At 40.2% G+C, this 23,809-nt stretch overlaps 1 protein-coding gene across 1 annotated transcript in view; it reads left to right on the top strand.

Moving 5' to 3' along the window:
• LOC103596051 (complement receptor type 1-like) overlaps positions 1 to 23,809 on the top strand; it is a gene marked incomplete at its 5' end in the record, with an annotated part of 89,794 nt that overhangs the window by 50,388 nt on the left and 15,597 nt on the right. Inside the window, 10 exons of the mRNA XM_008579609.1 lie at positions 1,262 to 1,660; positions 3,167 to 3,343; positions 3,440 to 3,542; positions 5,830 to 5,915; positions 9,852 to 10,079; positions 12,892 to 13,134; positions 13,239 to 13,341; positions 14,680 to 14,765; positions 16,602 to 16,829; positions 20,290 to 20,479. Coding sequence (XP_008577831.1) covers positions 1,262 to 1,660; positions 3,167 to 3,343; positions 3,440 to 3,542; positions 5,830 to 5,915; positions 9,852 to 10,079; positions 12,892 to 13,134; positions 13,239 to 13,341; positions 14,680 to 14,765; positions 16,602 to 16,829; positions 20,290 to 20,479 — 1,843 coding nt within the window. The remainder of the gene's footprint in view (positions 1 to 1,261; positions 1,661 to 3,166; positions 3,344 to 3,439; positions 3,543 to 5,829; positions 5,916 to 9,851; positions 10,080 to 12,891; positions 13,135 to 13,238; positions 13,342 to 14,679; positions 14,766 to 16,601; positions 16,830 to 20,289; positions 20,480 to 23,809) is intronic.

Genomic DNA, 23,809 nt, shown 5'->3' with positions numbered 1-23,809 from the left:
ACATATTTCAAAAAACATTTTGGAAATAATCTACTGAGAGGAACTAGGCATATGTAAAAAAAAAAAAAGAAAGAAAGAAGTTTAAAATCTGCTAGAACGCATTAGGCTGTAGAGAATACTCTTCCAAATGGAATTGGATAGTACATCTTTATACTGGAATATTATTCAGCCAACAAAGATATTTTAGGTATATTATATATTATACACTTTAGATACATTTAGGAAAATACGTTGTGGGGGGATGTATGAAAGATTATATATTGAACAGTTAAGAGTGGTTCCTTCTAGATAATGGCCTTAAAGATGATTTTATTCATCCATATTTTATGAAGTTTCTACAATAATATGTATCTTTTAAAATATTTTCTTAAAGGTTGAAAGAAATAAATCAGTACCTGCTTTAAGATATACCTGCCAAAAATAATAGAATTTTTTTGTGTGTTCTGCAATCCCTTAAAATGCCTAGGAATGAACTGTTACTTGAAGATTAGAATAAATTTGGGTGTAAAATTAGCTATGCCTCATACCTTTTTAGGAGTAGCATTTGTAATATATTTTTCCATTCTTCTATTTTGGTGGGTTATTCAAACTTTCTACCTTTTCTTGAGTCAACACTGGCAAAATACATCTTTATCCCTAATATTCTCATTTTCAAATTAGCATACAGTAGGACACAATATTCAATTCCTGTTATTACTTCTGAATCTGCAATTATTGTGTTTATATGTAATATTGTATATGTGTGCTTTATCTTTTTTATTCGTTCTGCTAGAACTTTTTGCTTTTACTTTTTTGATACAGACACTATACTGTATACTTTACCATATTAATAACCAATAGAAAAAAACCAAATAGAGAGAGAACTAAATTAACAACAGTAAAATAACATAGTTAGGTTCTCATTTAAAATGAGAAGTAAATATGTAGACTATTATAATAGGGTCTTCCAAAAAGTTCATGGAAGGATTCGTATTATCTTTTGATTCAATTTTTCCATGAACTTTTTGAAGTGGCCTGATATGTGGACACATTTATTGAAATGATGTTAACTGAGAGGAGCAAAATCCATAATATTGTGTCACCTATTCTGCAATTGCATAAAGACATGTCTTTACATTAACAAAGATTAGGTGAGAGCAATACTGTGAATATTCACTTTTTGGTAATTTGGGTTTTTCTTTTAAATTGGTTATCAACACTTATAATTAAATATAACTTTAAGAAATCAAGGTTTTGTTTAGCTTGCTCACTCTTTTCACAGGTATTCTTTGTGGGCCACCCCCAGCCATTGCCAATGGAAATTTCTTTAGCACCGACAGAGAATATTTTCAGTATGGATTGGTGGTGACCTACCGCTGCAATCTTGGAGACAGAGGGAAAAGGGTGTTTGACCTCGTGGGCGAGCCCTCGATATACTGCACCAGCCATGACGATCAAGTGGGCGTCTGGAGTGGCCCTCCCCCTCAGTGCATTATACCTAATAAGTGCACGCCTCCAGAGGTGGAAAACGCAGTAATGGTATCTGGCAACAGAAGATTATTTTCCTTAAATGAAATTGTGGAGTTGAGGTGTCAGCCTGGCTTTGTCATGAAAGGACCCCCCAGTGTGCAGTGCCAGGCCCTAAACAAATGGGAGCCAGAGTTACCAAGCTGCTCCAGGGGTGAGTGGACTTGAGGCATGGAAGGGCCTGCACGTGACATGAGTTGTTGGAGTATCAGGACATCAGTGTTGGTTCTGGGGAGGGACGTGTGGTGAGCAGTGTGGATTGTGGGTTAGTAAATTTGGGGGGAGGAAGCATGAAATTAAGCATGTGTGTGTGTGTGTGTGTGTGTGTGTGTGTGTGTGTGTGCGTGCATTTGTGTGTATGTGTCTTCATTTTGAGAAGCAAGAGCTTAATTAGCCAAAAAGGAAATATTTGGAGTATCATCTTGAGCAATTCTCAGGGTAAAGTGCCAGCTGCAATATCTCTCAATTATATCTAAGAATGATGTGAGCTTTCTCTATGGCCAGCTGCATGATAAACACTTTATATGCATTTTCTCATTACTCTTTGCAACAACACTTCGAAGTAGTGCTATTCTTATATTCGTTTGATAATGAAGTTAGCTTGATCTTTCAGAGTTGAAATAAGTTGTCCGTATCAGATGGTAGGAAGTGCACACCCAGGATTAAAAAGGCAAACGTGTCCAGTCCCAGAGCCTGCATGCTTTGGTTCTTGTCATTCCTCTATGAGCATCTATTGGCAAAAGAAAGAGACTGGCTTATGAAGACAAGTGTAGCATCAACACAGTGACAGAGACCTTAGAGTCTGTCTATAATGGACTACTTTGTACATTTTAGCAGTAGAGTGAAAGTAACTTGCTCAAAGCCAAACAGATGTTTTACTCATCTTGGATGAGGCATAAATGAGATTGGTGTTACAATGGGTTCTGACGCCCTATGCATGCACCAAAAGGTCTACAATTGAAGGTAGACATCGAGTCAAATACTCTCTTAGTAATGTGACCTCTCGTTACAAGGACTGGCTTATTTAGGGGCTTTTGTTCTTGGTGGCTCATCTTGTCTTCTTACGCTGCAGTAGCTGGCAGTGGTCTCGTAGGTTTTGTGGCTGATACACAGGGACAGAGAAGGAGCCTACAATTCTTCCACCAACTCTTGCCAGCCTTGGGCAACCACTGAGAGAGCAGCTAGAAGGACAAAAGGCACAGAGATAGAAAGATGCTTATATGACCGTACTTCAGTCCCAGAAGTGCAATCAGGGAGATAAGGGGGGATAAGCCCCCTGAGCAAGGGGCTGAAAATTGGGGTTGCCTTCCTAGGAAATATGTAGGGAGAGAATCCACCAATATTAGTAGCTCCGTATTGGACAGCCAGAGCTAGGAGAAGGAACCTTGTGCCTTGAAAACTTAAGAGTGAATTTGAGACCTTGTGCGAGGGAGAATTGGGTTCTCTTTCTCTACCTCCTACTAGCTATGAGGCATTGACTACATCTCTTTCCTATTTGTCACTTCCACATCAGTAAAATAAGGAATGTGGAGTGTCATTTGACTTCCTTTGTTACACCTGAACACCTTTAAGTATGATTCCCTAAGTCCCTAGAAGCCTTAGAGGTTAGCAAGATATTTCCCTATAACTAACAGGTACTTTGGATCTGTCCGTTCCACAGTGTGTCAGCCACCTCCAGAAATCCTGCATGGTGAGCATACCCCAAGCAACAAGGATGACTTCTCCCCTGGCCAGGAAGTGCTCTACAGCTGTGAGCCCGGCTATGACCTCAGAGGGGCTGCTTCTCTGCGCTGTACACCCCAGGGAGACTGGAGCCCTGCAGCCCCCAGATGTGCAGGTGCCTAGACTCTCTCTCTTATCTAGTTTCCAGATCCGTCTCTTTGCCCCTCACTGGCAGTCTTACTCCTGCTTTGTGTTTTTGTTTTTCTCCTAGTGAAATCCTGTGATGACTTCCTGGACCAACTCCCTAATGGCCGTGTGCTGTCTCCACTGAATCTCCAGCTTGGGGCAAAGGTGTCCTTCATTTGTGATGAAGGGTGAGTGTGATCATGAATACAGACCAGGGACTCGGTGCTGGATGCTGACACCCTGAGTAATGAGGGTTTATCCAAAAAGGGGGACTGGCCTAGTGGAAAAGAAGTACTAGAAGAGACTAATATCTGAAACAATAATTGGAAAGTATGGTAAGTACCAGATGGAACCATGAACAGATGTTTGAAAAGTGGCAAATATACTGAACAGTAGAAATACAACAGATCTTAAAAATATAGATGGAACATTAAGTGTATGGATAAATAGTAATTATAGAGATGAAGAGGTAAATATTTTAGGGGGGTTGTTAAGAAAAGTTTGATATATGAGAAAGTTGTTGTAGGGAAAGTGAAGGAAAATGGCCAGGGCCCCTTAGATGTTCAGAATCTTGCCGAGCATTTGATGTAAATATGCACATGTGCCCAGGTGTCCTGGGTTATGGACTTAAGTATAGAGGACCAATGGCTCTGATCCACGGGGCCCCCCACCCCCAGGATGTCCCGGGGGTTGCCATGGGTAGGCCACTACTGCTGCTGGAGGCTGTTGCTGCCAGTGCCCCTGAGAGGCCACCACTTCTGCTGCTTCTGCTGCTTCTGCAGAAGATTGTGCTCGTGTCATCTGCCAATGGCTCCCGGGATCTTTCCCAACTACTTAGCATGGACCTGTGTGTGAGGGTGACCCAGCCAGGAATGTGAGGGGTCTGGTGACCCAGTCCATACAATGGGTTTGAAAGGTCTGAGCCCTAGCCCTGACAATACAAATGGAAACTTAGTGTAACTAAAATAATGAAACATTTTGGCTTTAGTTATTGTCAAGCCATGGCTGGGGCTCAGACCCCTCAAGCCCATTGTATAGACTGGGTCACAAACCCATCACATGTGGGTCCACGAGCTAGGTAATAGGAAAAGATCCTGGAAGCCGTGGGTAAAAAATTAATAGGCTTTATTCAGAGCTAGGAGCAGCCACCGTAGGGGTTTGCCGGAGAAGCACCTTGTATCTCATCCTGAGAAGCACCTTGTATCAGAGCCGTTAGTCCTTTATACTTAGGTCCATAACCCGGGACACCTGGGTGCCCATATGCAATTACATTAGATAATAACCAAGGAATACCTGGGCACACGAGGCTATTTACAGCAAATTCTCAGCAAGATTCTGAACATCTGAGGGGCCCTGATCATTTTCCTATGTTTTCCCTACAGTTACGATTTGTCTAACCAGAAAATTAGCGTAGCTATTTGCTATAACCCGACAATTGGTGTAGTCGCACAGCTGTATAGTTGTATATAAGATAAATAACATGCAAAGATTGTTTCACAAGATTTTAAACAAATCAATAGTGGAACTGGAATGGGAATAAAAGAGTAAGTAGAAGTATTTTTTAATCCAAGTATATCTCACAGTATTAAACTGTATTGGAGGGAGCATGAATACAGATGTTCATGTTTTAAATAGTATCATTAATCTTTATGCGAATGTAAATTGTCTTAGCATTATGTTCCACTGGCAGGTTAATAACAAACAAACAAACAAACAAACAAAAACCTTGACCACAGAGCAGCTCTTCTCAATTTATTCCAAGGACTCCTTGACATACCAGCTACCCAATATAAAGACCTGGAGGCAACTCAGGAGGCCATTGTTCTGAAAATAAATTGGATATTTTAGGATGATTTCTTTCAAAGACTTCTCATCTCCTCATCTTTCCCTCATTTTCCTAGATAACTTGGCTTTACCCTTCAATAATCCGGGGATGCCATAAGTATCGTTCAGGAATATTCCAGCTGTAGTCACCAGAAGAACAGTCTTCTGCTATCTTTTCTAATGATTTACCAACCTAAACCAGGAGCTGTTTCCCCCCTGATCTGCTGTCTTAGAGAGAGAAAAGCTACATTTTGCATTAAAGGACAAAGTTCCTGCTAATAGCAAAAAGGTGGCTCTCAGCAGTCAGGGAAAGATGACCTTCTGAAGCTCTGGAACCAGACCAAGGGAACTCCTGTCTACGTGTTTCGTTCTTCAGTGCAGGCTGGAGGTGTGGTTTCTGTCTGGTGACTAAGCTCTACCAGTTGTTATTGCTTTGCCCCTCACTGGAAGCTGCACTTTTTCTAAAAAGACCTGGTTTCTCAGCCTCTATCAGTGAGAAACCAAATGAGTGGAAGTTTTCCACTTGTGCTTTAACTTAGGTATTAAATTGCTAAATATCTTAGGAATTCTCAGGGAGGAAGCTGAGATCTGTGAAGGAAGGAAAGAAAGAACTGATGGGTTCACCCAGTTACTGCTGCTTTTGTTCTTTAGGTTCCATTTAAAGGGCAGTCCCATTAGTCACTGTGTCCTGGTTGGAACAAGAAGCCTTTGGAATAACAGTGTTCCTGTGTGTGAACGTGAGTAGAAGGAATACTTATTCAATCTGGATCTTTCTCTGTCTTGGGTTTTTTTTTGTTTTTGTTTTTGTTTTTGCTTTTTCTTAATGTGGTTTTCCCATGCAATTACCTAATGTCTGCTCCTCTGTTTATGTTCATTTTTGATAGAAATAGGTTGTTGGAATAATTACAAGGAATGTTCTGAGGAAAAATAAAACTGAACATCATGTGTTTTGGGTACCATCCTGTAAATATTTACAAGCATACTATGTGCCATTAATGGTGAGAAATGCTTCCTTGACTGAAAGAAATTTATGGCATTATGCTTGGACAAATTTTTCTTGTTTTCTGTTTTTTTGTTTTCCTGTCAGAAGTAATAGTCATGCTTCAAACTTCTATCCTTTCCTCTGTCATATACTCATTCTTTCAACAACAGTGTTTTGTGCTCCTATTTATGTGCCAACCAGTCTTCTGAGAACTTGGGATACATCTGTAAACAAGATAGACTAAGTTCCTACTCCCATGTTGTTTAGATTTTTGTGCAGGGACAAAGACTAAAAAAAAAGAGACATAAGTAGAAATGTTCAAAAAATACTAAGTGTTATTAAGAAAAAAAAAACCCAAGGTAATACAATAAAATAGTTATGTTAAGGGAGATAAGAAAACCCAGGAGGAGAATAAAGTTTCCATTTTAAATAAGGTTCAAGGAAGCCCTCTCGAGAAAGCAACATGTGAGCATTGATGGGAATTTGTTGGCTACCAAAGTGCAGAGGTCGAAGAAGAAATGTCCCTATGGATGGAGCAGAAAGAGCTAAGGTTCAAGGCAGAAATGTTCCTGGTATTTTCTGTGAAAAGCCTGTTCCTGACATTTTCTACGAAGTTAATATGTTTTGTATGGAGTGAGAAAATCTAGGATTGGTAGGAGATGACCGAAGAGAAATAAGAAATTAGGTTTTCGCTCTGAGCAAGGTGAGAAGCCATTGGAGTGTTATGAGCAGAAAAGTAACATGATCTGACCTATTTGTAATGCTATCACTCTGACTAGGAAGATCTAGGTTAGAAAGAGATATGTCGTAGCTTGAGATTCCCCAGAAAATAGTGCCAGAGGCAAAGCTGAAGCTATACTGCTCTGTTGTGGGGTGAAGTCACAGGGCAGCAAGAGTGGAAAGGAATAAAAAGGGAGGCGGGGAGGAAAGGAAAGCAAATAAATAAAAGATGTGTGCTCGTGAGATGCCCATAAGTTTCACAAGAAAAACAGCTGCTCGTTTGGACATATAGGCCATTTTGGAGAGGCCCTGTGGAACCAGAACTGTCCATCAGGAAGAGGAAGAGCAACCAGTTTATCTGCTGGACGTTCCTGTCTCCTGTGCATGCCATGGCTGTTAACCCCCTGGTTTCCGGGTTGTTAATAGCTAGTCCCTCTGGGCAGACTCTGGGGACACTAGAGACCATCATCTTCATGGTGTTTCATCTAAGCCCAGAAGTGATAGAGAGTGCATGGATCCAGTCATGTCTGGCTTGGATGTGGGAGCTGCTTTGACTCCCGCTGTAGTGGGTACAACAGAGGTTATGCAGGAGCCCACCTCTCACCCTTGGGGAGGATGAGACGGGCAGTGTTGTTAGGAAATGAATTCGCAGAGGTATTAGTCAGTGCTCTCAAGTGAGAAAGCAGCCGATTACCCAAAGGGCAGATGTGGCTGAGCAAACCTAGGGATGTAGCTAAGAATTCAAATTGGGAGGCTATTGTGACAGACTAATTAGAGATGCTGGCCCAGGATAGCAGCTGGGGGAGGTAAAGAGAAGTTGTCAAATTCTGGATATATTTTAAAGGTAGAGATGATAGGACTTGCTGATGGTTTAGATAGATGGTGTGAGAGAAACAGAAGAGTTATAGAGGATTTCAAAGTTTTTAGCCAGAACAACTGCAGGGGTATAATTTCCCTTAACTGAAAAGGAGGAGACTGTGTGAAGAGCAAGTCTGGGAATGGGAGGAAATCAAAAGTTGAGCTTGGGACATAAGATTAGTATTCCTAGTAGATATCCAAGTGGGCGTCTTGGAGAGACCTGGGCTGGTTATGCACATTTAGAAGCCATCAGTGTGTCTATTATGCTTAAAATCAGGACTAACAGGGGTCACCTAGGGGGTGAGTGTGGCTAGCAAACACATGCATAGGCTGCTCCTGGGCTTCCAGGATTAAGAAGTTGAAAAGATGAGAAGTCAGCAAAGGGGATTACGGCAAGGCAGCTGCTGTAGTGACAGGAAACGCAGAAGGATGTGGTGTCCTGGAAGCCAAGTGGAGAAATTCTTTTAAGGAGACGAGACTAATCAACTGTCAAATTCTACAGAGATAAATAAAATGAGGACAGAACACTGACCACTGGGGTTAGCGACTGGGAGATAATGAGTGGCCTGACAAGTGTTTTCAGTAGAGAGGTGGTGGTGGGGGGGATGCCCGATTGGAAAGAGTTCAAGGATAAATAAAGGAGAGGAATCGTATCAGAACATAGACAACACCTCAGAAGAGTTTTTGTGTCAAGAGAGTGGAGAATAGAACTATAGCTGGAGAGTGACATGGGACCAAGGGGGTTGTTTTTTATTTTTAAGATAATGGAAAAATAGTGTGTTAAATACAGAAGCACTACGACTATATCCAACCTGCCCATTTATTCCTTTACATCAAACAGGATGTTGCTTTGTCTTCTGATCACAGCTATTGAAAAATACGTGTTTACAATAGAATTTTGCTTGAATGAATACTTTGCTTTAAAATTGGATGTCTTGTAATGATTTATATGATGAAACAATAATTTTATCTTTGGAAGTCAGATATTTGCCAATCAGAACTTTTCTGGAACACTTAGGAATCATGAAAGAAACAAAGGAAGAACACTCTCATGAACCCGAAGACACCTGAAATCACTCGCTGGAGTGTAGACACTGGCTGAGCTATTTTAGCCTCTGATTAGTTTATCTATGATTCTTTCAAGCTGCAATATCCTCTTCCCAAATCCAAATCAAATTAGAATGGGGAAGGAGTGTCTCCAAATAGAGACACTCAAAGGAAAATGAGTTTCTTCAATGAAAAAACAAACAAAACCCTGTAAAAACCAATGTCTCAAAATGCATCCTGTTTTTGAACGTTTAGAAATACGTGCAACAGTACAGAGTATGGTAGTCCCCACTTACCACCGTTCTACTTTCTGTGGTTTTAGTTACCCATAAAATATTATTTTAGTTATCTCAAAAATATTAAATGGAAAATTCTAGAAATAAATAATTCATAAGTTTTAAATTGTGTGCCATTCTGAACAGTGTGATGAAATCTCAAGCCATGTTGCTGTGTCCCAGGTGGTGAGTCATCCCTTTGTCCCACCAATCCACACTGTAGCTGCTCTCTGCCCGCTAGTCACTTGGTGGCTGTCTCAGTTATCAGATCACCTATGGGGTATTGCAGTGTCTCTGTGCAAGTAAGATTTTGAGACTCACATCCTGGCACCATTAAGAAAAATTAGCCACTAATACAAAAATATAAAATGTGAAATATATTTCAGAAAAATGGCTCTAGGATGAAGATCCTTGATGTCAAAGATCATGCTTATCTTGTGCTTAAAAAAATGCTTGTTGAATTAATGGATGATTTCCCTTTAATGTGGCTCAGAATGTATTTATTTGTTTTAAAGGAATATGCTCTTAATTATCATTTAGAAATCTATCTGAAGAATTCAGAATGCCTATATTTCCTTTGGACTCTTGAAATAAACATTGATTTAGGCATCATTTCATTTAGCTCCACCTCGGTAGAGGCCTAATACATAAATTTTGCAGTTTTTACTCTCCTTAAGAAATAAAATATTGATTAATTGACAACACAGTCACACCATGCCATAATTATAGAAATACCTCAGATTAAAATTTAAAATTTTTACTGAAACTTACAGATTTTGTCATCTTTCTAGAAATCTTTTGTCCAAATCCTCCAGCAATCCATAATGGCAGACACACAGGAACTCCTGGAGGAGATATTCCCTATGGAAAAGAAATATCTTACACCTGTGACCATGACCCAGACACAGGAATGACCTTCGACCTCATTGGGGAGAGCACCATCCGCTGCACCAGTGACAGTCAAGGGAATGGTATTTGGAGTGGCCCTGCCCCCCACTGTGAACCTTCTGTTCTTGTAGGTCAGTATCCACTTCCATGTATCCTACATGGTTCCAGTATATCTAGACCCAATCCTCCATGTTTCTATAACAAGAGTTGGGTGCTTGTTTATGAGTTGAACTTTGTCACAAGTGGAAGTGTCAAAATCACATGCCACAGCTGAAACAGAGGGGTTCGAGCAGTGCAGAGGTGTGTTTGAACAGGTGAGATGTGAAGAGCTCGTCTTGCTGGTGGAGTGATGAGGGGAGGGTGGAGGGAAGGAAGGCAGTAGAGAAAATTATGTAAATCAGGAAGAAAAATGCATTCATTGTAAATGACATGAAAACAACTGCCTGTGAACAGTAACCAAGTATCAGTACAACTGCTGTGCACTCTCCACTAGTTCATGAGAACTGCATGGGCGTGTCGAGGAGAAAACTGGCAAATGGATGTGATTGAGCTAAGGCCCTAGCAAGTCTTCTGCTGAATGCACTAAATAACCAAAAAGATTCTCTTTGTCCTTGTAGCTTAAGACCTCAACTAAAGTACACCCGCTTGTCAGCTTGCCTCTGGTTCGCATCCTAATCTTTGTGATACAATCTCCATTATCTGTTTTCTCTGATAACTGTCAAAAAGTAATGGTTTTCTACGTCTTTTCTATAAAACACATTTTTTTTTTCCTTTTTGTCTTTTTTCGTGACCGGTCTTGTGATACAATCTCCATTATCTGTTTTCTCTGATAACTGTCAAAAAGTAATGGTTTTCTACATCTTTTCTATAAAACACATTTTTTTTTTCCTTTTTGTCTTTTTTCGTGACCGGTCACGGGATCGCAACCCTCGGTGTCGCGCCCGCACCACTCTCAACCAGTGAGCGGACCGGTCTCTATATGGGATCCAAACCCTCGGTGGGAGCGCCGCCGTGCTCCCAAGTGCTGCACTCTACCGAGTGCGCCACCGGGCCGGCCCTATAAAACACATTTTATATACATTGTTTAATCTAATGCTTACAGCAAATATACAAGTATGAGGTAGCAACTATTCTTGTCCCCATTTTTTATTGAAAAAACTGAGTCTTAGAGATGTTAAATATCTTTTCCAAGGTCAAAAAGCTAATGATAAACAGAACTAGGCCTGGAATTCAAGAGGCTTTCTGACTCCAGAGCCTAATAATACCATGTAGTGACATGTGTGATGAACAGTAACATATGAAAAGAACGATCATTTCCCTGTCACTAGGAGAGGTCAGCGGGCATATGAGCCAGGAGGACGAAATGATGCATCAGATGAAAAAGGCCAGGAATCAATCATTCCATTCCAACTCTTCCATGTTAACACTGCAAACACTGAAGTTTGGAAAGGGGAAACAACCTACTCAAATCCTAATGATTCTATACCCCTCTCTCTATATATAAATATTTTTTATGTGTCTTCAATTGTATGTGGTTCAGACTGAGGCTCAAATGCATTCACTGAAGTTTGGAAAGGGGAAACAACCTACTCAAATCCTAATGATTCTATACCCCTCTCTCTCTATATAAATATTTTTTATGTGTCTTCAATTGTATGTGGTTCAGACTGAGGCTCAAATGCATTCTTTTTTTTTTTTTCCCCCTTTTTGTCTTTTTTACTGACCGGCAACGGGATCGCAACCCTCGGTGTTGCGCCCGCACCGCGCTCAGCCAGTGAGCGGGAACCGGTCTCCACATGGGATCCGAACCCTCGGTGGGAGCGCCGCCGCGCTCCCAAGTGGCGCACTCTCCAGTGCGCCACCAGGCCGGCCCCTCAAATGCATTCTGATGCCCTGATCATCCACCAGTTGAGCTATGTATGGAGGCAGTCAAAATTTGGGTCAAAATCTTCTCTAAGCCATATGTTCTCTCATTAAAAAGTGTGTAGCTTTTTTGCTTCCTTGGGAATGTTGTTCTTGATGGCTTCTCTTGTCTTCTGAGGCTGAAATGGGAAGAATCAGCAGGAAGAACCAGGGCTGGTCCATAGGCAGGGAAAGGAAGCTCACACTTCAGCCCTGTGCTGCCTAGAGACGAGCTGGGAGGGAAAATGAAGGGGCTTCAGGACTGATGACACAGGAGGCTGGGTGGAGGCATCCGGTAGAAGAGACCTGGGTAAAGGTATCCTTTGTTGTTGCCTTAAAGATGATGCCTGACAGACCACTGTATTAGGCCGTTTCTGCTGCTTATAACAAAATACACAGAACTGGGTATTTTATAATGAAAAAAAAGTTTATTGCTTACAGTTTCTGAGGCTAGGAAGTTCAAACTCCAGGGAAAACATCTGGTGAGGGTCTTGGTGGTAGTGACATTGACCCAGGGGTCTCACATGGCAGAAAACAGTGGAGCAGAGAGAAAGAGACTAACCTCTCACATGCTCTTCTTTTAAAGACCTCAAAATCATGGCCCCGACCACCATTTTTAATCCATTCACTATGGCATGGCCCTACAATCTAATCACATCCTCAAGGCTCCACCTTTCAATGATCATAATAGGATTTCCCACCCACAGAAGTCACAGAGGGAATTATGTTTTGGGGGACACTCAACCCTAGGCAGCCACCGTTTCAAGAAGTATAAGGGTGGACAAGCCACCAGCACTCACAGCTGTACTGAATGGCCTGTACGTGAAAGGAAGAGGAATGCTCTGCCCTGGCGTCTATGGAATGTGTTTCACAAGGGAAAACACTGACAAGGTGTTGGAACGACCTTGGTTCTGGTCGTGGCTGTGCTTCGTATCCTTTGTATCCTTGTCAGTAAGATGCGGGTAATGAACTGCCAGGTCTTCTCACAGCTGTACTCTGTCATTGTGGCTTTTAAGTCATGTGTTATTTCCATACTGGCAGGTATAGGATATACCAAGAGATATTCTCCCATAACTAACAAGTACTTTGAATCTGTCCCTTCTATAGTGTGTCAGCCACCTCCAGAAATTGCTCATGGTGAACGTATCCCAAGGGACAAAGTGGACTTCTCTCCCGGGCAGGAAGTGCTCTACAGCTGTGAGCCCGGCTATGACCTCAGAGGGGCTGCTTCTCTGCACTGTACACCCCAGGGAGACTGGAGCCCTGCAGCCCCCAGATGTGCAGGTGCCTAGACTTTCATCTGGTTTCCACATCGGTCTCTTTGCCCCTCACGTGGCCATCAGTCTTACTCCTGTTTTATTTTTTTCTGTTTTTATTTTTTCTCCTAGTGAAATCCTGTGATGACTTCCTGGACCAACTCCCTAATGGCCGTGTGCTGTCTCCACTGAATCTCCAGCTTGGGGCAAAGGTGTCCTTCATTTGTGATGAAGGGTGAGTGTGATCATGAATACAGACCAGGGACTCAGTGCTGGATAGTGACTCCCTTAAATTCAGTGTTTAATCCAAGAAGAAGTACCCAGAGAGATTAACTTCTAGGAGGGAAGTTTTCAAATAAGGGTGGGGAATCAGTGGCACCAGTATCATGAGATAAAGAGAAAATGGCACTTATTACTGAGTGTCAGGTACAAGCTTAAATACAGTCATTAATCATGCATTTGCAGTTGAAGCTTGAAGGGAATGGGTAAAAAGTTATTTGGGGGTAGGAAAAGCTAATTTTGTGGTGGGGTTGCTAGAAAAAATGTGATAAAAGAAACATAAAACCCATCAATACTAGAATTTGTAATAGTACATGAATAAATATGTTTTAATCCAATCATAAATCTTCATGTCATTGACACTTTGACAGTGCAATCAAAACGGCCAATGTTATTGTTTCAGGTAGCAGTATTAGTTGTTTACTAACTCTGCTCCTCATCCAATCATAAATCTTCATGTCATTGACACTTTGACAGTGCAATCAAAACGGCCAATGTTACTGTTTCAGGTAGCAGTATTAGTTGTTTACTAACTCTGCTCCTCTCGGCTATATGCACTGTCAGTCTGTGTGAGGCAACAAGATTGGACAATCCAACAGTTATGTTTAATAATTTCCAAAATATCTTTGGCATTTACAACGTCCACCACCCAGATTTTTGATTTTAGAATGATTTCAGATTTCAGTAGATTTCAGAAGGATGGCAGGAGCCAGTAGTAAACTGGACATTTCGGGGTGACAGAGACTGCTCCTCTGACCCTTCTGTTTTTCCTAGAATATTTGGTTTAGTATGCTTCTTTGAGCCTCCTCCTGGTTCAGTACAGTTGCAATGGCAAGAACAATGCCTATTCCATTTCTAGATGTTCTATGCTTTGCTCGCCCAGTTGGAGAGTGGGTCTTCCTCAGGACCCACTAATAAGTGACATACGTCAGAGGGCCGTCAATGACCTGACCCTCTGAAGGTATGGGTTTAGTGCGCATACAGAAGTCTGATTCTGAGTTCAGTGTCTTCTGTAGGTGATGCTGGGCGATGACATCAGAATGAAGATTAAGCCCATCAATTGTAATTGCTTTGCCTGTCACAGGGAACTGTGATTCTTTAGTGTAATTTGGCCTCTGACTTTCTGACAGCTACTGAATTCAGATCCCTAATGGACTAAGACTTTTAGCTGGGCCTGACCCTAAGAACCAAACGCTATTTAGGCTGAAGTGAGGAAGCTGAGCATCTGCATCTATCAGTGCAGAAGCGAAGGGAGGGATGGAATTGCTGTCTGCTACCACTTTTCTCCATTTAGGTTCCGGTTAAAAGGCAGCTCTGCTAGCTACTGTGTCTTGGCTGGAAAGAAAAGCCTTTGGAATAGCAGCATTCCCGAGTGTGAACGTGAGTAGAAAAAACCGTGCAGCCTGGAGAGCTCTCCTTTTTTGTTTTCCCGTGTGCTTTGCCTCATAGAATCATCTGTTCTCTGGATCTTTCTTTAATCAAACTACTGATAAAAATACTTCTTTGCTGGGAGAATTTCCAGAAAGGCCTTTTAGGTTTTATATATATGTGTTTATGTCACTAAAATCACATAGTTTAATGGGAGTGATCACTAGTTTAATGGGAGTGTTGGCTTCTGGGGGGAATATGTGGGGAAAACCAGGCAACATAAAGATGCACCAAATTTTGTTTATTCGTTTACTTTTTAGTTTTATCAACAAGGAGTAATATCTTAAATTTTTATGTTCTTTTATCCAATCACATACCTAAACCGATTATTCAGCCTATTATATAGTCCGTAGTGTTTACTGATGAAGGGCTTCCCACATGCCAGAACCTTCCATGTGTGGAAAGAATAATGAATAGGAAAGACTCACCTCTGCTTCCATGGGGTTTATTTTCCAGTTGGGAAGCAGATCATGAACAGGAATATAAGTAAATAAATGTTAAGAAAATATAAAATGCTATGTTAAATAGTAATGTTATAGCATTAAACAGAGTTATATGATAGATTAAAATGGTGCCGGGAGTTGGGGTCAATATTTGAAATGATGTGCTGCCCCAAATTTCCAAACCACCCACTTAAGTATAACATGCCAAAGATTCATAAACTGACCAATAGATAACAGTATGTGTTTTCTATACCAAGACATTACTGATTTATCCTACTCTGTCTACTAAAGCAAGGCAAGACTTTTTTTCTTTTTAATCCCTTTCCCCTGATGATAAGAAAAGTGATTACTTTAATTTGAATTTTGTTAAAATACCTTACTAGAAATCTATTTGGATATCTTATGGTTGTATCATGTTGAAACTTCATAAGAGCACTCGATACATTAGGAACTCAGATATCCAACAAACTTAACCTTCCAGAGATACATAAAGCGGAAAATAAATATCTACGTGAACTTTGGATGAACACAAACAGATAGGTAAAACTCAGTTATGGGATGTCAGTCATTCTTTGCTGTACTAATGCCCTTACTTTTTTTATGTAAACAATTCTGATAAACTTGGCTATCTATTCCTAAATTCACATCAGATTAGAAGTATCAAATTAGTTTTAGAGAGGGAACTGCTACAAACAAATACACTAACAGCAGGAAGAAAAGAGAGCTGACAATTTGGAAAAAAGAAAAAAAGGAAAAAGGCTCTCTGGAATCATCTAATCTGGATATAAAAAGCACTACAGTTATCAATGTATTCTGCGAGATAGATACAAATATCTTTTCTGTAGTTATTTGGTATTGGTACTGGTGATAATGGACTTGAGTCACCAAAAAACAATTAGTTGTGCTAAACATGATAGTACATTGTTAATGAACTTCACAAAGACTTCCCTGGAACTTAAGGTCTCTAAGGGCCAAAACCTCGTCTGACTTGTAGCTCATTGTCAACACAGGATTCTTACTATGCCTGATGTAAAGGAGGCCATCAAATGGTTGTTAAAAAGAACAACCACAACAAAACTAATTGCTTTCCAAATTCATTAAACACTTAGCTACCCGGATGGTCCAGGAGCACTACGTTTCGGGCTTTTGTGATAAAGTATAATTTAGGTCTCACCTCAGTTAATTCCTTCTCAGCAAAGCCTTACAGATTGAAATTCCATCCATGTTCGTGATGGTCTTTCCAAGAGAAAAATACTTATCCATAACGCGGTCACAGGGCACCATTGTTGTATAGTCATCTTGACTGAAACTCTAATAGAACTTACAGATTTTGTCTTCTTTGTAGAAATCTTTTGTCCAAATCCTCCAGCGATCCATAATGGGAGACACATAGGAACTCCTGGGGGAGATATTCCCTATGGAAAAGAAATATCTTACACCTGTGACCACGATCCAGACACAGGAATGACCTTCAACCTCATTGGGGAGAGCACCATCCGCTGCACCAGTGACAGTCAAGGGAACGGGATTTGGAGTGGCCCTGCCCCCCGCTGTGAACTTTCTGTTCTTGTAGGTCAGTACCCACTTCCACATATCCTACATGGGTTCAGAATATCTTGGAGAGAACCTGCATATTTCTATAGCGATGCTCATTTTTTGCTTGTGAACATGGCTTTATTATGAATGTCAGAGACAGAACTGCCTCCCAGGTGAAGGACAGATGGGCTCTAGGTGTGTCATGCTTTGTCCCAATTGGTGGTTTTCTGATGGCCCTTCCTGTGGTGTGTGGAGTGTGGGGTGGTCAGGGGAGGAGGATATGGAAAGTTGAGAGAATCAGTAAGGTCCATATTTCGTAGAGAATATTTTCAAGGCAGCAAAAACAAATGCCAAAAAAAAAAAAAATTACTCTTATGCCATCTCTACTGCTACTTATCTTTATACCAGATAGATGGGTATGCTGAGCAGAAACGTATCGATGGCATAATTTACTGCAAAATTTGATAATGCTACAGAAGTAATGAAAGAAACTCAAATGTAGGTATTTATTCTTTCATCGCTTGCAAGTGTTTTGTTCAAGCTGCTGATGAGTCTCGCTGGCCTTTCACTTCACCATAAACAAACAAACGTCAGGATGCCCTGGCAAAGCACAGTCTACATCGTGCCCTTAACCTCCGTAGCTCATTCCTTTCACATATTAGTCTGGCTTGAGATGACAGTACTAACAACTGTAGGTTTATTTGTGGCTGTGAATGCTTCATCCCCTAGGGAGGACAGAACGGCTTGTAGATCCCGGTGGCACTCCCAACTCATACAGTTGGCAGGTTTGTGATTCAGTGCTGAGAGGTCTAGGTTTAAAGAATCCGACTTCCACTGATCAGCTAACAGTGACAGGCGTGTTACCGGCCTGCTTCTTCATGTGTCTCTAATAGCCAGTGATATTATTGAATGTGTTGATGCGTTCGTACTCCTGTGTTTAACTGAATGTCTTTTCTTGTGTGTGTGTGTGTGTGTGTGTGAACTGGTTGTTAGCATGCCCACCTCCACCCAAGATCCAGAATGGTCACCATGTTGGAGAACGTGCATCTCTGTATCTTCCTGGGATGATGGTCAGCTATTCTTGTGACTCTGGCTACGTGTTGGTGGGAAAGGCCTTCATTTTCTGCACGGAACAGGGAACCTGGAGCCAATTTGATCATTATTGCAAAGGTGTCTCATTTCTTGGTATTTTTTATTCTTGCTGAGTTGTGATTGACAGACACATAAGGCTCATAAGGCCGAGAGATCATTGAGATGATGGTGACTTAATAAGGCTGAGAGGACACTGAAATGAGTATCAGTAGAGGAGGAGAACGGCAGAACTGAAGGTAGGAAGGAAGGCTGCCCAAGGGCCCTCACCTCTCCTGAGTAAGTAGGAAGAATGGATGGAACGTCCACTAACACAACAGACATCAAATACCAGTTTTGAATGCTTTCTGGCTTTTAACTAATTCCTCCAAATGGCCTCAGAGGGTCCTAAGTTATCCTCACAAATACCCTTAGCAGGTGAATAGGGACTAGAAGCATACATTGTTGTAAGGAAAACTGAAGCCTGATGCGAGGCGGTGTATTGTCCACCACACACAAGCAAAGTGGTTGAGAGCAATTAATTCCTGGAATTACTGGGTTTGGAGCCTCATGAAAACCTACCAGGCCAAAAGTGAAGTATTTCTTTTATCTGTTCCACAGAACAAATCCCCACAAATTACTTCCTTTATTGTAGTCTATATTCACAGAAATGACACTTGATTTTAAAATCTTTCCTAACAACATTGTAAAATGCTACAAAATGAGGAATTAAAAATAGGATTCCACAACTAGGCAGGAATCTGTGGTCTTTATAAAAGTTATTTGTGTTAGGGTCCAAAAGAATCTGATGAGGTGGAGTTATGATTCTTGCTGCCCTACAGAGGAGGACAAGTTTTGGACTGTAGCTCAGCCCCAGCTCTTAAACACTGCACTGTATTCTGTCTTCTTTTAAATGTGGTTCTTTTGACTTTACAAAAATATAAGTTAAATAATTCTACTCTTTGTTTGTTTCTTTCCTATTCTTTCTTTTGAGAAATTCTAGACTAAGGTCAGGGATAAGGTAGGAGGGACTCCAGACATGCCTGTGTTTCAAATGTTAAGGAGCAACTAGTCTTTAACCATGACCTGCCTCGCTTGCAGGAACATAGACCCACCCTATCCTCAAAGCCTCAGAAATCCTCTAGTCCTCCTAGCCCTCTTGTTTAGAGAAAGAGAAAATGAGGCCCACCACAGAGATTGTGACTCTCTTGTGCTTATTTGCAAGAATGGATTCCACAAAATACAGAGACTTTGAGCAAAATACATAGAACCTTTCTTTTTATCTTACAGTAAACACCAGGTATAATAAAGAGTTAAGTCTTAGTAATCAAACCATAGAAAAGCTGAAGTAAAAAAAAATAAATAAAAGAATATTTATCAAACAAGAAGGAGGCCAGCTTTTTTAACTGCAATATGATAGACACCTGAAGTACATTTCTCCTTGCTTTAGTGACATAAAGAAGTATGAAGATTCAGGAAATATTTCAAAGATTAATTGTATAAGGTGAGACTCTAGGAAGGTTCTTCTCCTGAAAATAAAAAAAACTAATATTCCGTTCTCTTGGCAGCTACTTTGTTTTCATTTATATAATATTCATTTTGACTCAACTGTCCTCTTCAAGCATGCTTTTGTAGCAGTGGTTCTCCACCCTTAGCACTAGCAAAATCAACCAGGAACCTTGTTAAAAAGATAGATTCTTAACTGGAGTTCATGGACTCGAATTCTGACTTTGATTCTATTTTGAGGTGTGGTCAGAAGTCTATTTTTAACAAATCCATCAGAACATTCTGATGTAGGAAGACCACAGACTCCACTTTAAGTAATACCACTTTACCTTGTTGGTTCTTATAAAGGGAAAAAAGATTTTAGGCTCATTTTGAATCTATTATAATTGAAAAGCAGGCTTTGCTTGAAGTTAAGATGGTATTACTGGCTGGGCAGAAAAAGCAAAATGAATGATGAGTTCAGTGAGATAAAGTAAATTAATTAGAAAAATGATACTTTAAATTCAGAATTATGTTTTACTAACTTCTTTGTTTTATGTATACAAATTGGCCAGAAACATGCATTTAATCAAGAGCAAAAATACCAGTCTTTGTTTTATACCTAGAGAGAGTTAACATGATGCTCCTGTTTCCTTATGGTGTGACCCAAGTGGATTCAGGGATAGAACATGTTGCAGAGTTGTTAATAATCAAAAGTGGATGTGCAGCACATTCCATATCCCCTTACTTTACATAAGAGATAAAAGCCAGAGAATTTTAAATTATAAGTTGTTGGGATAAAGTCAATAATTCTCAATTGAACATATGCCCCATCTTTGCCAAAGGCAAGTAGGTTTGGGGTCATAGATCTTTCTATTATGGCTGTTTCAACTAACACAATTAACAATACAATATCAATTTCCTTCTGATTTTTCTAATTTCAGAGGTAAAATGTAGCCTTCCACAGTTTATGAATGGAATCCGGAAGAAGTTGGAAATGAGAAAAATATATCGCTATGGAGATAATGTAACTTTGGAGTGTGAAGATGGGTATGCTCTAGAAGGCAGTTTCTGGAGCCAGTGCCAGGCAGATGACAGATGGGACCCTCCTCTGGCCATATGTACATCTCGTAAGTGCAAGAGCAAGGCATTTAAGCCCTTCCCAGTCATAGTTACTGTTCATTCATTTGTTCATACTGGCATCAAGTGTGGTATGAGGTTTATGGCATATGCTAGGAGCTAAGGAGAACCATCTGAGCCCCGACTTTGTCCCCAAAGCCCACAGCAGTGAGAGTTAGGCCAGCCTTTCTCTCCTGACACTTCTCACCCCATCCATCTCCCTTCAAGGCCCGTTCTGTATCTTTTTTGTCTACATCACTCTGTAGTTGCCTGTATCACGTAGTAATGATTTATTTGTAGCCTGTGGCCCTTAAAAGCCAGGAGCACATCAGTAGAGTAGGCCTCCAAGGAATATTTTCAGCATGAGTCAGGGAGCGCCTTCCAAGCTGCAGAGAGCAGCCAGCCATCTCCCTCACTGTTGTAGGCTACAGGATTTTAAGCTAGTACCGTTGGATACAGCAGATTTAGAAATCACAGAGCTCTGTAGGAGAGTAGCTCTCTGCTGGTGACTGGACAGTGGTACAAAATAGAAAATCCTGAAGCTTGGACTTGTACACATCAAGGAGCAGATGACAAAAATTAATAATGAATAACCTTTCTTAATCCAAGCTAGTTCTAGCCTTTCTCCTCCCCCCAGCTCTTATGACTCTTTTTTAGAAGGTATGGTTATATGCCAGGATTGTTCAAGATCTGTTTTTCATTGTTAACCCTTAAATGTGTTAACTAATCTAACTCACAATAATATTTCTAAATTATAAACTTGATGCTCCCTAAATATCAAACTATATTCACTTTGGCAAAAAACCTCACTGGCTAATTGATTGAATATCCTTAGAGTATTCTGAAGATCAGGCTGGGACTTACAGTTCATTCAGATAGTGGGGGAACTAGTCCTACCAGACATTGAAACAAAATATAAAGCCATAATATGTAAATCACTTTGCACCAGCACAAGAATAGTATAAGTAGAATAAAACTGGTATTGAAAAAACAAGGGTTATTACAAATAAAAATAAAAGTGTCTTGCAGATATAATAACAGAGACATAATAAATCTATGGGAAAGGGAAAGTTATCAAATAACATAGCACTGGAAAAAATTTAGAATCTTTCTTTTCCTCCTAAACAAATACCAGGTACAATAAAGAGTTTCAAAATTTTAAAAATCAACAAACGGAAAGGACATTCTTGGGGGGGAGGGGAGAGAGGGAGGAGGGCGGGAGGTGTCGGTGATGGGCCATAATAATCATATACATTGTATATTGACAAAATAAAAATTAAAAAAAAAAAAAAGAAAAAACAAGGGTTATTACAAATAAAAATAAAAGTGTCTTGCAGATATAATAACAGAGACATAATAAATCTATGGGAAAGGGAAAGTTATCAAATAACATAGCACTGGAAAAAATTTAGAATCTTTCTTTTCCTCCTAAACAAATACCAGGTACAATAAAGAGTTTCAAAATTTTAAAAATCAAACCATAGAAAAGCTAAAGTAAAATATATATGTGTGTGTGTGTGTGTGTGTAAAACAACTAGGAGACCAACTTTTTGAACTTAAATATGTTAGAAAACATCATAAAAAGTATTGAGTTTTTGGATCTGTTAACCAATCTGTCTCAGAACATATGTACTTTAAAAAGTAAATAAGAAGACAGTAAGTAGATAGGAAATATGTGGAAAATATAATGAAGTGTTAATTGCATTATCATATGAGTAGCAGTAGTGATGGTTGTGGTAATAGTAATAGTTGTAAAAGTTAACATATATTGATCACTTAGTGCCACTGTTCAAAGATTAGATAGAGAGATAGATACTAATTTAATACACACAACGACCTATGAGGAGGGTAGTATTCTTATCCAGTTTCACAGATGTGAAAACTGAGACATAGAGGATTTAGGTAGCTCGTCCAAGACCATGAACTGGGGTAGTTTGGGTACAACCAGGCAATCTACCTATCTGTACAGACCATGTATTTTAACAATAAATAAATGGACATAGGCCCTAAGTATATAATTCAGCAAGAGAGAAAATTCTAGTATTAGTCATAGTGAAAGGGAAAGCTTAGACGAAGAGCCCGAACACCAGACAATAAGCAGTTCTTAAGTTTGATGAAGGAGATATATGCAAAGAATAAGAATAGGTCCAGTAACTGTTAACCAGCATGTTCTCATAACTTATCTCATAACTTGGACCTTGGTATAGACTCCTCACGAATTGGGCTGGGCCACATGTGAACTCCTTTTGCACCTCTGGACTAAGACCCAGGCTAAACACAGGCCCCTTTGCACTCTGGTCCCTAGTCTCTGTATCCTATCTCGTATCCAGTCTTGGTCTTTGAAATCTCACCACTTCATAGTAAGAACAGGCATAGAAATATGAGATCATGGAAAATAAAGAAAAAAAAAAAACCAACAGGATTTTTCCCTAAGGCTTAGGATAGATTGCTAAAGATACCAGTCCTAGGCCTTCCTAAAAAGGAGGCTGGGGAAGTCAATTGGGGAGGTGGTCCAGGCTTGGAATAATACACCATAGGGAGTTTAAAGACAGAATAGCAATCCAAACAGGAAAAGGAATCTCTGAGTACTAGCATCAGGGAATAAAGAATTTCTTGGATTCTCAGATCCACCACATCCCCATATCGATGGCCCAATTATATCAGAGGCCTGACTCATATCAACATCTTCCTCAGAGTAAGGGGTGACCTTGAGCTTCCTGTTAAGGCCAGAATTAATACATATAACCCATATTTAACTGTGCTGTCTCAAGACTGACATAAGCACGGTGTTGCATACAACACAAATAAGTTCAACTGCCTAAAAGATGTAAAAACTAAGAAGTTTTTACTGAAATCTCTCAGAGAGGCTTAGAGAAGAATTATACTATGTGAACTCGTAAAAATTTCCTAAAATCCACTTTACATTTTTCTGTTCCCCAGGGTCCCATTTATTAGAGCAACTGCTTTCCTAGAACCTAGCTTCTCTCTCTTCTACCCAGACTGTCTCTCAAAAGTGCCAGCACAAGTTGGCTTATCTGTCTCCTATTACTCCCCTGACTTTCTGGCTTTTATTTCACAAAAGTCTCCATATCATTTCTAAGGTAAATGGAGTTTCTTCAGTTCTGTACAGGTCTACACAACACAGCCCTGGAAGAAGAGCAGGAAAATGCAGAAACTATCTTAGCATGCAGGATTTAGATAAAGAGTGTAAATATATATATTTTTTTTACCTTGGCACAAAAATGTATGGAAACTGTCTAAGCTTACTAGAACTGAAGAAATGCAAAAGGAAAGAACAAGGTATCCCCTCCCCATTAAATTAACACCAACAAAAAGATTTTAATG

The sequence above is a fragment of the Galeopterus variegatus genome, unplaced genomic scaffold, assembly GCF_000696425.1.
Source record: "Galeopterus variegatus unplaced genomic scaffold, G_variegatus-3.0.2 Scaffold1921, whole genome shotgun sequence".
Taxonomy (NCBI): Eukaryota; Metazoa; Chordata; class Mammalia; order Dermoptera; family Cynocephalidae; genus Galeopterus; species Galeopterus variegatus.
The sequence above is the reverse complement of the archived record's forward strand: the minus strand, read 5'-3'. Positions and strand labels throughout refer to the sequence as shown.